The sequence below is a fragment of the Trichogramma pretiosum genome, unplaced genomic scaffold (genome assembly GCF_000599845.2).
Source record: "Trichogramma pretiosum strain Unisexual culture from Peru unplaced genomic scaffold, Tpre_2.0 scaffold135, whole genome shotgun sequence".
In the NCBI taxonomy this organism is placed as follows: Eukaryota; Metazoa; Arthropoda; class Insecta; order Hymenoptera; family Trichogrammatidae; genus Trichogramma; species Trichogramma pretiosum.
This window is the reverse complement of record NW_019640813.1, coordinates 255,016-269,302: the sequence shown is the minus strand read 5'-3', so window position 1 is coordinate 269,302 and position 14,287 is coordinate 255,016. Positions and strand designations below refer to the sequence as shown.

The following is a 14,287-nucleotide window of genomic DNA, read 5'->3' as shown; positions in this document are numbered from 1 at the left end:
GGTGCAGATTTGTCCAACTTCGTTTTCCCCACTTCAAGTGACTTTGGTAGAGAATGTGAAGATATTTTTGATAATGTGGGTAGCTTCAAATTAAGACTAGCGTCTGACACTTTGGCCGTCGTCGAACGTCTCGAGAAATTAAAGAGGCTACTAACTGAACCGAAGGGATGCCGTTACGATTACTGTATTTTTTGCAAAGCACGGATTGTTCGATAAGTAGTTAAATATGAAAAAACGAAGGTACGAAAAATATAATGATAAATCAGGGCCTGTCCACTTACGACTCTAAAAAGTGGCGAAAAAGACACATATTCTGACTACTTGATACTATCCGGAACAGCAGAGTCGTGGCGCCTACCTAAAAGGTATACGAGGTACAATCGAGAAGATTTTTCCGGCGATAGGCACTGGAACTGTTTTTGGAGCTGATACGATACCATCTGCCGATTCTCTGCTGTGAATTAATCATCGATGAATCATTTACGAACAAAGATTTATTGAATATTTGTTTGGTGGTTACAGTCCTAAGCTCGTCATGGCGATAATCAGTTTTCAGTATTTCTTAATGTCCAGTTTTATGCAGTTTTACAAAATTTCCACGTATTACTCTAATAAATAAATAAAATTGAAAAAAAAATCAAATTCATACACTTTTCGCTTTTTAATTTCATTTCATACAAAAGTTTCATATCTTGCAACGGTTCTTACACATAGCTGCTTATTCATATATAAAAAAACAATAAATATGTTTTACATAGAATACACTTGGTATAATAGCGAGATTCAATTTTGTAAAATAGAAACCTTTCGTAAGCCTTTGAATACATATCTCGGTGCTGAATTAAAAGAGCGTGCAGACGTAATTTTTTTTCCAGCAATTGTACCTTACTAGTCGAGAGCCGGAGATTTTGAGCGCAGTCAAAATAAAAGCGTCGGAAAGCTGCCGGTGTGTCTCGAAGTGAGCGCAGACACAATAAAAAAAACGCACAGAGGCGCGCAGTCGAGATCAGAGAGCTTGTGGGAGCCTGCGTGGCAGCAAAGCCGCGCCACGACTCGAATGCAGCGACCACAGAGGAAAGAGAGAGAGAGAGAGAGGAGGTAAATTTTCGCGCAGTCGACTCCGCGACTGCTCATATAAGGCTATGCGCAGGTGCATGCCTGGCGCCCGTCTATATTCCGTATAACGTGTATATTATTCCGAACGAATGATTTTACCTATCGCGTAAACGCGTTACATTTATTTTTGCTCGCATTGCGCGTAATATAATGGCAATAGCTCTTATTTTACTTTTACATTTATTTTCTACGCGTTCGTTCGTAGCATGCAGTTTCGCGATCAGAGAGTAAAAATCGTCGAGCCAGTGCCCTTTCGATCGAGAAATGGATCTATTATCGACGATTATCCCTCATTATCAAATTTGTATTTAATTGTAATTAATTATGTTTCTCTCTCATTGTTACGCATTCAATTTCAATTGAAGCCTGTATAAGGGCCTATTATGTACAGGATCGCAGCATTGGATCGTTAGCGCCGCTGGAAGTTTTTAAGCCTGATTCTTGTGTATCACACGCATTAGGATAATTCGAGCGTGCGGCACGCATACTTAATGATATACAACATCGGTGGATCGTTGCATTACACAATTTTAATTGAAAACAAAAAGTCCGCAGTCGTCGAGGTCTACATCTCTTTGCCTTTTTTTGTAGTTGAAATCGGGTCATCGTCGCGCAAGCAACGAAAACCAATAAGAAGCATTTACTTGGAAAAACAGTTCAGTCGATATAAATGGGATGTTTCAAAAACGATATTTCAAAAAATTGACGACCAAACCTTGTTAATATTTAAAGTTTACGTTTGAAAGTTTAGTAAAAGATTTTCACAGTCACGACCAAATAAATGACAGTTTGAAATGCTTTATTGTTTATAAGAAATATTGTCTAAAATTACATAGCGTAAGCCGACTGATTGCAAAAGTCTTCGTTGCGTCCAAAATGCATCGAATAAACTTCACACTCCTGAGGTTGGCTTTCATTATGTATCNAATTATTTTCGTGAAAAAAAGCGGTTTTTCAGCTCTAGGCTGAATGGACATGAATGAAAAATTCTGAAAAAATTCAAGGAATCGTTTTTTGACGTCAGAATTCAGAAAAAAATACTCCGGTCTGGTATATCGAACCATTTTACCGAAAATAAAATAATTTAAATTTTCAATGATTTTTTCTGAAGGCCTGAAGCACTCGAAAAATCTGAAAAAATTCAAGGTTGTTTGGATTGTTGAAAAGTACCCTCATGAATTTTTTCAGATTTTTTAATAGCTTCAGGCCTTCAGAAAAAATATAGATAGAAAATGGACGTCTATAGGGGAGGAGGGGGGTAGGAGGGGGGAGGGGGTCCAAAATTTTGGTTTTGGCACTTTTTTATCATGTACTATAACATACCAAAATTGCAGGAAAATCCGTGAACCTCGCCCGCAGGTTTATTTGAAAAATTCTGAATCTGACCCATATATTAATGTCGCCCATGCCGTAATAACTATACACTATATATAGTTCTCGTTGCTCTCGTGGTATACATTATGTACAACGTATATTATTTCGTTTTTAAGCTATATAATATGAGCGCGAAACAATACTCGCTACTGTTTCAATGTATATACACGTAGAAGCCGAGAGTACAAAGAAATGTATCGCGACGCGACAAAGTCCTCGTGTGTAAATGCCGTTCATTACTGTGCAATACAATAATTCAACTGTGGAAAATGTAACGTGTTTTATGTATGCGCCAAGAACGACTCGCCGATGGTCTCCCGCGTGTACTCTCTCGAGCGATGTCTGAAAATTGGTGCACCGAGGAAGAAAACTGGAGGATGCGCGCGCGCGCCTGATCGTGAGAAGAAAAAAAACTTCGCGTTAAAATGGAGAAAAAAAGAGTAGCCATAAAATTTCATGCTAACGCGGAAAAAGTTGCGAACGGGATAACGAGTTTTTTTTCTTCTCACGAGGCTTATGCATTTTTCAGATTTTCCGCGTTAAACGCGCTTGACGCTGTACACCGCACGGCACGAAATGCAGGTCAAACTCGAGCGCAGCTGCGCGGCGTCGCATTTTGAACGAAAATTATAAATATGGTAGAAAAATTTCTTCGTTTATCGTCGTGGTTGTGGGTTTTATTGCATACCTTTGTTTTTTACTTTTGAAACTAAGGATAAAACGTTTTTCTTCTGCAAAAAAAAAAAAAAAAAGTCGCGCGACAGCTAGCCCGAGAGCGTGGGCTTTCGAAATACAAATATATTATCGCACCGCGCGAGGTCTGATTCGTGGAGCTGAATATTTTGAAGAAAAAAAAGCAACGAATTTAAAGGTATATAATACCTGTAGAATTCTCGCACGGGCTCCTACTCCCCCTCCATCGAACGAGGCATTAATATAAATGAAGTATTAACGTATTAAAAACCGATCGAGGCCAATTGGTCATTTTATTATACTTTTTGCGCGCTTTGCTACACACACGCGCTGCGCCGAGAGGTAAATAGCGTAAAACCACGCTCAATTTTATAAAATGCGCGCGTGTGTGTGTGTGTGCGAATCGATGTACGTGTATCGTGAAAGTCTACGATAAGATTTACTTCCGGCTGTACGTTCGACGAGGCACTATGTATATATCGTACTTTGAGCTCGAGACCTGCCTGCGTTACGAGCGTGTATATGAGCGTTATTACGAGACAAGCGGTTAAAGTTGACTATATGCTTATACTGCGTCGGAAGCTGCGCGATAATATCGTGTTATATTCGAGAGGCACATGTCACGCGCGGGGTCGACTTTTCGATTCTCGCTGCGGCGTGTGTATTATTGCTCAATAATAAGTTCTACGTAAATAATCGTGTATACGATTTGCCACGAATAATGTGTCTTTTTTTAAATTCCAGCGGACAACTGATATTAATAATATATCTGGTAGGACTTGATATGCCGTTTCTTTTTGCTTGATTTTTTTCTGACAAAGAATATGTTTTTTGAACAAAACACAATCTTTGATCGATATTTTTTGGACATCCCCAAGAATTTCGTCGAGCGGCATTAGATCGAGGCGCCGAATCTTGAATCACGTGTAAACGCGTGCCGATATGAATTCTTTTGAATATAGCTGCCTTCGGCATCTCATGTATGACATCATCGTAACGATTTTTAGGCTGCGTGAACCAGCCGCGCATTGGACGAAGGGGCCCCCGCACTCGTTTGAGAAAAAAAAATATATAGCGTATTGAATTATGTCGTCGTTGTCGAGCATTCGAATTTTTTGGATAAATTCGTATAATGGACTCTCGACTAAAATCTTGAACTTCGATCGCGCTCTCTCGTCGTTGGCATTTTTATAGCGCGGAGCACGATTGGCCTACGGTACTTGGAAGATGTCGAGTGAAATAGCCAGTGACCTTTTCGTATTTTGGGTTTCAGGAGAGAAACAAAGATGATTTGAAACAAACGTCATTTTTTCGATGACAAATGAATTTCATTCCGGATCGACGTTGCACAGGCTCAACAAAGAGTTGTTGTACTATCGTATAGCACGAAATCGCAAATAGCTGCACCACGTACATCTGTCTCGTTCGAGATATAAAGCCAAAATCAATTGGGGAAAAAACTTGTGAGGCTCGATTGAAAGTTTATCGATGAAGAAGTTGAAATTCCATCGTGATGGTCTCGGGTGCGGGGGCAGATTTTCGCACGATTTTTTATATGGAACGAAAAAAGCTTTTGCTGCGCGGCCTATGCGCCGATTCACAGATTCAGAGTCTTTCGGGCGCTGCTCTTGGCTGGAACTTTTTAAGTCTGATTCTTGTGTATCACACGCACCAGGATAATTCGAGCGTGCGGCACGCATACCTAATAATATACAACATCGGCGGATCGTTGCATTACAGAATTTTAATTGAAAACAAAAAAGTCCGCAGTCGTCGAGGTCTACATCTCTTTGCCTATTTTTGCAATTGAAATCGGGTCATCGTCGCGCAAGCAACGAAAACCAATAAGAAGCATTTACTTGGAAAAACAGTTCAGTCGATATAAATGGGATGTTTCAAAAACGATATTTCAAAAAATTGACGACCAAACCTCGTTAATATTTAAGTTTATGTTTGAAAGTTTAGTAAAAGGTTTTCACAGTCACGACCAAATAAATGACAGTTTGAAATGCTTTATTGTTTATAAGAAAGATTGTCTAAAATTACATAGCGTAACCCGACTGATTGCAAAAGTCTTCGTTGCGTCCAAAATGCATCGAATAAACTTCACACTCCTGAGGTTGGCTTTCATTATGTATCGTCATTATATGGTTTTTGAGTACATTTTTGTATCCAAATAATTTGTGACAAATTTCACATTCAAAAGGTTTGATCCGATTATGTACTGCATTTATGTGTCTATTGAGGACACTCTTATATCCAAATGATTTGTGACAAATGTCACATTCAAAGGTATTTCTTCTATCATGTACAGTCATCTTGTGCCTTTTAAGATCACTCTTGTTTCCAAATGATTCATGACAAATCTCACAATCGAAAGGTTTTTCACGTTTATGAACTGCCTCCATGTGAGTAGTGAGTTGACTTTTGTATCTAAATGATTTGTGACAAATATCACATTCAAAAGGTTTGCTATAATTGTGTACGAAATTTATGTGATATTTGAGATGATGTTTTTGACTAAATAATTTGTGACAAATATCACACTCAAAGGTTTTGCTACGATTGTGTACTGCGTTGACATGACGTTTGAGGACACCTAATAGTCCAAATGATTTGTGACAAATATCACATTCAAAGGGATTTCCAAGATTATGAGCTGTTGCTCTATGTCTTTTCAGTACATTCTGATATCCAAATGATTTATGACAAATCTCACAATCGAAAGGTTTTTCGCGTTTATGTACCGCCTTCATGTGAGTAGTGAGTTGACTTTTGTGCCCAAATGATTTGTGACAAATATCACATTCAAAAGGTTTGCTATGATTGTGTACGGAATTTATGTGATATTTGAGATGATGTTTTTGACTAAATGAATTAAGACAAATTTTACACTCAAAGGTTTTGCTACGATCGTGTACTGCGTTGACATGACGTTTGAGGTTACTTGATAGTCCAAATGATTTGTGACAAATATCACATTCAAAGGCTTTACTACGAAGATGTACTAAACTTATGTGAGATTCAAGTTCACTTTTTCGTCCAAATAATTTCTGACAAATATCACATTCAAAGGGTTTGCTCCTCTCATGTACTGCCATTATGTGCCTTTTGAGGCTACTCTTTTGTCCAAATAATTTGTTACAAATCTTACATTCAGAGGTTTTGCTCCGCTTATGTACTGTAACTATGTGCCTTTTGAGGCTACTCTTTTGTACAAATGATTTGTTACAAATCTTACATTCAAAGGGTGTGCTCCGCTTATGTACTGTACTTATGTGCTTTTTTAAGTTTTGTTTGTTTGCAAATGACCTGTTGCAAATTTTACATTCAAGTGCTCCAATGCCCTTGTGAGTCGGTTTCATATTTGCTTCTCCACTGATAAATTGACAGTTATTAACGTAATCGAATCCTTTTTTTATTAAAATTATCAAACTTTTTTCTTTCGAGTGATTTGTTCGATTTTGATTTTCTGTTTTCACAGTAGATGGACTGATGTTTGTCAATGAGGGTTTTACTTCAAGCTTAACATCCCTGCACTCGAAATCGATGCCAATATCGTCATTGATGTCATGGGTCTGAGTTTCGTTTTCTAATTTCACAATAGGTTGACAAATTTGATTCACAGTTTTGCAGATGGATGTAGATGAAAACTCAACTTCATTTTTTACATTTTTGCTATCGAAATCCACCAAAATTATCCCGTCTAACCCCTCCTGTAATGGCATAGACTCATTCGTGTTATTGGCCTAACATTAAAATTGTGTTGTAGTTTTTAATAGTGGAAATTTGAATATAATTCATAAGAGATGAAACTCACCGATGGTTCATTTATCGTTAATTGATTTTCAAAGTTTTCGACTGTGCACGAGTCCACTCGATCGTCAGGATTGTCGCCTACACCTGACCAATCATCGGACGGTTCCTCTTTAATACTAAAGAAACAATCGATTAAACAAATATTTTCGGCATGCATAAAAAAGTGTATACCTAACTGAGTCCTTTCTGTTCTCCATCTCTCACTGGGTTAGAGTAAGTTAATGTGAATTTTTACGATATTCACTGAGAAATTAGTTAAAGTTAGATGCCTTGAATAGCCAACACAGTACCGTATTTTCATGTATACACTTTGACGGATGTCATTTGTAAACACTTACGGCAGGAATAGATAAATAGCGACTGAGCGTAGAGAGTTATGTACGACGATGAGCGAGGCACTTGAAATTGTAATGAAAATTTCATTCATTCAGGGGCACAATTAGCTTACTTTAACATGTGGTGGGTGTGGAGAAATACTCACACAAATAGTATAATCCTGAACAACAGCCACGAAAAATCGGAGAGTATCTAAAAACGGGGAAAAAGCAAGGAACGTCTCAGGCTCTGAAATTTTAGCTTTGCGCATGATTTTTCAGTCTTTGTAATTGATATAGATGCTGGTTCTAATGTAAAATTTCATGTTTTTCCAGAAACTTGTATCACAATTGTCGAAATAAAATTTACTATTTTCAGTGTTAAAGTGTCTAAATTTTTCCGGAAATATAATATTTAAAGAAGTAAAAAAATGTATGTTGCTCTATTTAAAACAATAATATTTCAATTCCTATTTATTCAATCAATATTCCTACGGTTTTCAGATACTAGCATGAGGTTTACCTTGCATGAAAATAGGAATAATCTCATTTTCAGGANAAAAAAAAAAAAAAAAAAAAAAAGTCAAGTTTTTCTTCCCACCCGATATAGCGATTATTAAAAATAGAACTCTGAAAATATGACGAATACAGGAGGAACAGTGAGAAGTAAGCTGTAAGGTGATCGTTTTTTGTCTCTGAATATTCGTGGTTCTGATCGTTCGAATTAACGATCTACATTAATTACTCAAGCAAGGACTTCGTATAATTATCATCGAACTTCACTTACAGGTAAGTTCGTTTGATTTCTAATAATACGTGTCTCAGGCGCCACGAACACGATCAAGGTGGAATCGAGCTTTTGTATAATTCAATTGTTTCAGTAATTATCCCAAAACCAAATAATGAGATTCCCTCCTTTCACCCGAAAAAAAGTCAACGAGAGCTACGGCAATACAGACAGGCATTATTGATTGCACATTTTAAACACCTCGAAATCCCTATCGACGCGCATAAGCAGGCGATAATTTTGCGGGGGCTCGGCTTCTGCTGCAGCGCAAATGTGGACGCATACACGCGATCGTGAACGCGGCTCTCGATCTATAATATCCTGCGAGCGAACATCTGGCACTACTTTTGCACGATTGTATATTATATGGTAACAATGTAAACGCGTCTCTGAGTCATGTTAAATATACAGTACATGAATGCTGAGGCACATTGGTTCCTGTACACATATACCCAGATAGAAAAATTTATGGATCGTTCTGAATATTGACTTTCTTCAGCCTCGTCGTGACAATATTACGTTTACCCAAAAATATGTGTCTACCTTGCTTCTTAGTTTTTGAAAGGAAAGTGCAGAGCTGTATCAGCAACCTTCGGAACTTCACTACCGAGACTGTATAATTAAAATAAAAATCAAATTCAAATTCAAATTTTAACAACATTCATTGCAGAAATTAATAAGCAGATATTTTTTGGACAATTTTTCGCAGTATATTTGTTCTTGCACTTCAACTCAATTCAAAATGTTATTTTTCTCGAACGTTTATTACCTGTGAAAAGGTTAAAATTCAAGTTAATTTGATATTTTTCTATTTGTATTGTTTAAATTTATCACGATTGAAACAATAACAAAAATGAGAAGTCTGCGATGAGCGATACAATTTTTTACACGATTTGATTCCTCGATCCCTCCCAAAGTGCTTACGGTCAGGGGCAATGATGTTCTGAAGAAGTGTATACGCGACCCTGATGATGTAGCTCAATCGGTACTTTCTGAAAAATACGACAAGTGAACAAAAACACGACTCGATAGAAAACGCAAAAGGAGAAAAAATTTAACGCGTAAAGTATACGAAAAAGTATAGTATTTAAAAAATCAACATTTCAAGTTTTGAAAAATGCGATGGAAAATGAAGGAAAAATCCTGCACAAAAAATCAATAAAAAAATTTTTGAGTTTAAAGTGTATATAAGCCTTTGAAGATTGAGATATTCAACGATTTGATTGAAAAATGATCGGTGTTGATATCAAAGCAAACAATTTTCGGTAAGTTTAAGACTTGATCGAGTGATACTAAATATGAGATTCACAAATGTTCCTTCGATCAAATATAGTTATGGAGTACAATTTTTTGAGATTCGAAATATTCAAATTTTTTATAAACAACTTGTTTATGATCGGTCAAATTGATTCTTAATTTTTACATCTTTTCAAATTTCTTAACAAATTTTGTGTACTGTTTTTTGGTGTCTGAGCAAATTCGGTTTTCGTCCAAATTTCTTCTCGCATTTGTCGCATGCCAAATCTTTGCGTCCTTCATGAACTATTCTTGCATGCAAAAACAAAGAATTTTTATATCCAAATTTCTTTTCACACTTGTCGCATATGTAATCTTTGCGACGTTCGTGTACTGTCCTTTGGTGATAAAGCAAACTCGATTTTTGTGTAAATTTTTTCTCACAAATATCACATGCGAAATCCTTGCGACATTTGTGTACCCTTTTTTGATGGTCGAGTAAATTCCATTTACGGCTAAATTTCTTCTCGCATTTTTCACATGCGTAATCTTTTCGTCCTTCATGGACTGTGTTTTGGTGCACGAACAAATCTCTTTTAGTTCCAAATTTCATTTCGCAATTGTTGCAAGCAAAATCTTTGCATCCTTCGTGAACTATTTTTCGGTGTCTTTTCAAATTGCTTCGATCCCCAAATTTCTTCTCGCACTTTTCACATGCGTAATCTTTGCGACCTTCATGCACTGTCTTTTGATGCTTCAATAAATCCGAGTTTTGTCCAAATTTCTGTTCGCACTTTTTGCACGTATAGTCTTTACGACCTTCGTGTGCTGTCCTTTGGTGGTAGAGCAAACTCGGTTTTTGCGTAAATTTCCTCTCACACTTGTCACATTCGAAATCTTTTCGACCTTCGTGCACCGACTTTCGGTGTATGTGCAAATCCCATTTTTTCCCAAATTTCTTCTCGCACATGTTGCATGCGTAATCTTTACGACCATCGTGTACTGTTTTTAGGTGAATGAGCAAACTCGAATTTTGTGTAAATTTCTTCTCGCAATTGTTGCAGGCATAATCTCTGCGACCTTCGTGGACTATTTTTTTATGTTTTTGTAAATTGCTTCGATTTATGAATTTCTTATGGCATTTGTCACATGTGTAATCTTTGCGATCTCCGTGGACTGTCTTACGGCGTTTCATCAATTTAAATTTTTTTCCAATTTTCTCCTCAGGCTTGTTGTGTACTTTCTTTATGTGCAAGAGCAAACTCTGTTTATTTCCAAATCTCTTTGCACAATTTTCACATAAGAAATCTTTGAAGACTTCGTGGAATATTTTTTTGTGCTTGAGTAAAGTTGATTTATTTTCAAATTTCTTCTCGCATTTTTTACAGGAGTAATTTTTACCATCTTTATGTATTAATTTTTGATGCGCAAACAAACTTGATTTCTTCACAAATTTTTTCTCGCACATGTCGCATGTAAAATCGTTGCGGTTTTTGTGTACCGATATTTGGTGTCTACTTAAATGACTTCGGAACTCAAATTTTTTATCGCAGCTATCACATGCAAAATCTTTTTTTTCATTATGAATTGTATTTCGATGTGATAACATACTTGATTCTAGTGTAAATGCCTCTTGACAAATATCACAAATGTATTGTTTATCTTCTGAAACATCAATGTCATGTTCACTTGAATTATTTTCCGAGACAACTTCTTCGGATTTCTTTTCACTTTTATCCATTTTGGTACTTAAAATAAACGTTGGATCTTTCTATTTAATACCATGGAAATTGAATAAGTTAAGTTTATCTTTTGGTCTATGACTTGTTCTACCGGGAAAGGCAATATACAAATTAATTTGTCTTGACTATAAGCATGATAAATATTTCAAAGGACGATATCAAAATTGTTTATGATCATATTGTTTACAATTTAATTGCCGATTAATCTGTTTATATATTAATACAATATTTGATCCAATTTAAAATTTGAACTTGGAACGATTCGAATAATTTTCTTGGCATTCTAGAACTAATTATTTTAAAGAATTTGCTGTAATATCGAGATCAATAGTTACTCGTACAATGAACGACACGGCGTGGTTGGCGTGCTTCACAACTTACCACCGAGTGAGAATAATATACATGGTTGGAAAGGCGAACGACGATTGATAAAATACATTTTTACAACATCATCTTCGCTAATTTCAACTCGATCATTATTTTTGCATCGTTGCAGGATCGTCGAGTCGTTAAAATTCAGCGTCGGATTTTCCAAGTCGCAAAATCACAAACAGCCCACTCTATGCGATGCTTCGTGTCTCGCTATATCAACAATTATTGCCACCCAAGTGATACGAGTCAAGCGCCGACTTTACGACGATGCACCGCTGCAGCTGCTTCGTTCAGCGCTTACACGATGTACGGATGGCTCATTGCTGCTTTTTCAATTACAGTTATACAAATACACAGAAAGAAAAAAGGACGTCGGATATAATCCGAAGATTTATGCGCGATGCCTGCTCGTGGCTCTGAGCTCGAGCTTTAATTAAATTTTATTATCCTCGTATGATTTCTAATGAGATACATACGATTAAATGTATATCATGGTATTATACGCTCTTACCTCGCGGCTGAAAAAAAAACATATTTTCCGGCCAAGTTTAGATATATTTAATAATATAAAAAAAACCAGCGTATGTAAGATGGGTAAAAGCTCAGGCCGTAAGATCGATGGAAAAACCATGAGCCGAAGGGAGGGAGAAATAATACGCATCCACGCACACACATACACGCGCGCAGGACACCCCTTACGCATTATACACGAGGATGAATCATCGCGCATCGAAAGTTGGAGAGAAAAGTATAGTATATATAGGAAAAAAAACCTCGAGTCACGTACATATTACTCGTTGTATATATACAGGGAGGTGTACCAGTCGCGGGGGTGGTTTCTCAGCGTAGACGCGGCAACGTCGGGAGTGAATCATCGTCCCTTGCGCACACGAATATATAGACACGTGGCTGTATACGGTGTTATATATTATACGCGCGGTGTATACTACACGACTCGAGGGAAATTTAATTCTGTACAATATATGTATACCTGTGGCGAACGAGAACGAGATGACGACGACGACAAATTCACGTCTAATTATACGTATATAATATTTAATAGCCGAACTGGTGGTGGATGTATTATACGCTACACGAGTACCGCAGGACGATCCTCTCGCTTCAACGCCACATTACAGTTTGTATATTGTATACACTCGAACGAGAAGCGAATCTATCTCAACTTCGAATTCAACTCGCAGCGCAGAGCTTTTGTACAAATATAATATGTCACATTTGGACACGTGTATAAATAGGCCAGCTCGTACACATAATAGTGTCGCGTGTCGCATTGCCATATTGCCGATACAACAACATGGTATCGTCGCGTCGCTGCATATAAAACCGCAACGCGACTTCGAGCGGCATTATAAAATAACGTTATTATATAGCGTTAGCCGGCCCCGAGATAAGAGAACATTTTTCTGATTTATGTTCGTATAATGTAAGCATCGAGCATTAAGGACTGACGAGCGAGCTTTTATACATCCATATACGCGCGGCGAGATCTAGATTCGCTCGCGATACGCGCACCTACGCGCGAGCACATTGCATGCTTAATTCATACAAAGAAAGAAATGGAGAACGAGCGTCGGCTAAGTGAGTAAAGAAGAAACGTTTAAGTTATGTATGATTGATAATTCTCGCGTTGAGACTTATAATTATGATTATTATAATCATCATTTTGTTTTCGTTATAATTAAGCCGAGCGAGACGGAGGAGGTAACCTGCGATTTGGACAGAAGATCAGCTCGCTATATAATACACACACACACCCACCGGGGCAGCATCATCCTCATGGTCATACCGATCCACGTTGCCGTCATCGTTGAGAATAAACATGCTAAAAACCATCACGAAACTGTCCTCGTCATTATTATTATTATTATTATTTTTTTTTTTTCATATCATTTAAACGCATTAAAAACGTTGCGAGCGGCTGATACATATTTTATATTTTTATACACACATCCATCGCGGGCGTATACCATGGAGCAGCGACATACATATAAAACGAGTTTGGTTGCTAGATACGAAAACGCCAAAAAAAAGAAAAAAAAAAAAACAAGAAGAAGAAGAAGAGAGAAGAAACGATGCAATATTAACGGGTCCTATAGGCGCCGCATCGATGTGACCTGATTTTCCTTTTAAACGCTGGCATCGCGATGTATTTTATTTATGAATTAAAAGTTGTATACCTGAAAAGAGATGGATAGATAGATAGATAGAGAAATTGGTTTCTAAAAAAGAAGTCATATTTATATTTCATACATAGTCCAGTTCCTGTCTATGCGAGCGCGACATTGACCGGATCGATATTATTTAAACGTGCAGCGAAGTGTACTTATACTATACACCAATGTCAATCGTTTCGCGCAAAACATCGCATACACACGCATCGATCTCGATGTGTTATTATAAAAGCTCCGTAATAAATATCGAACGGCGTCTGTAAAGGCAATAATATTCGCGTTACAATATATATCATAGAGCGGCGTGTCTAACGCGATTCGTTTTATGCATTAATATATCGTGTGTGCGGCGGCGGCAGTCGATCTTCAAAGGCGCAAAAAAATTGCGATAATTGCTCTCGTCGCGATCGCGATTGAAAAGCCACTGCACTGTATATATATATGCACACACATCCAACGCTTTTAGACACGGAAAAAGAAAGTCGTAGAAAAATACGTCGTGGATTATTAATCGAATTGTGCTGCTGCTGCTGCTGTCGCGCAACGAGAACTCGATGCCGTTATCTCGTTTTTTTTCGTTGTTGTTGTTGTTGTCATTTCGTGGAGCATCGAAGAAGTTGCTGTTACGTATCTGTCGGGCGA

At 37.4% G+C, this 14,287-nt stretch overlaps 1 protein-coding gene across 1 annotated transcript; it reads right to left on the bottom strand.

Annotated features, from left to right (window-relative positions):
• Positions 1–5,179: 5,179 nt before the first annotated feature.
• LOC111694253 (zinc finger protein 808-like) lies at positions 5,180–11,167 on the bottom strand. Its single transcript, XM_023461688.1, has 4 exons — positions 9,547–11,167; positions 8,647–8,715; positions 7,004–7,110; positions 5,180–6,932 (listed from the first exon to the last, which is right to left on the bottom strand). Exons 1-4 carry the CDS (start codon positions 11,078–11,080, stop codon positions 5,226–5,228), a joined length of 3,417 nt encoding a protein of 1,138 aa, XP_023317456.1. The 5' UTR covers positions 11,081–11,167; the 3' UTR covers positions 5,180–5,225.
• Between the last annotated feature and the right edge of the window lie 3,120 nt (positions 11,168–14,287).

Bases quoted from the DNA above. Each gene is read 5' to 3' on its own strand.
- LOC111694253 (XM_023461688.1), bottom strand. From the start codon at position 11,080: ATGGATAAAAGTGAAAAGAAATCCGAAGAAGTTGTCTCGGAAAATAAT. The intron at 8,716-9,546 runs GTTAAGAAATTT...TTAATTATACAG, and splicing joins AAAAACAGTACACAAAATTT to TCTCGGTAGTGAAGTTCCGA. The intron at 6,933-7,003 runs GTGAGTTTCATC...TTTTAATGTTAG, and splicing joins TAACGATAAATGAACCATCG to GCCAATAACACGAATGAGTC.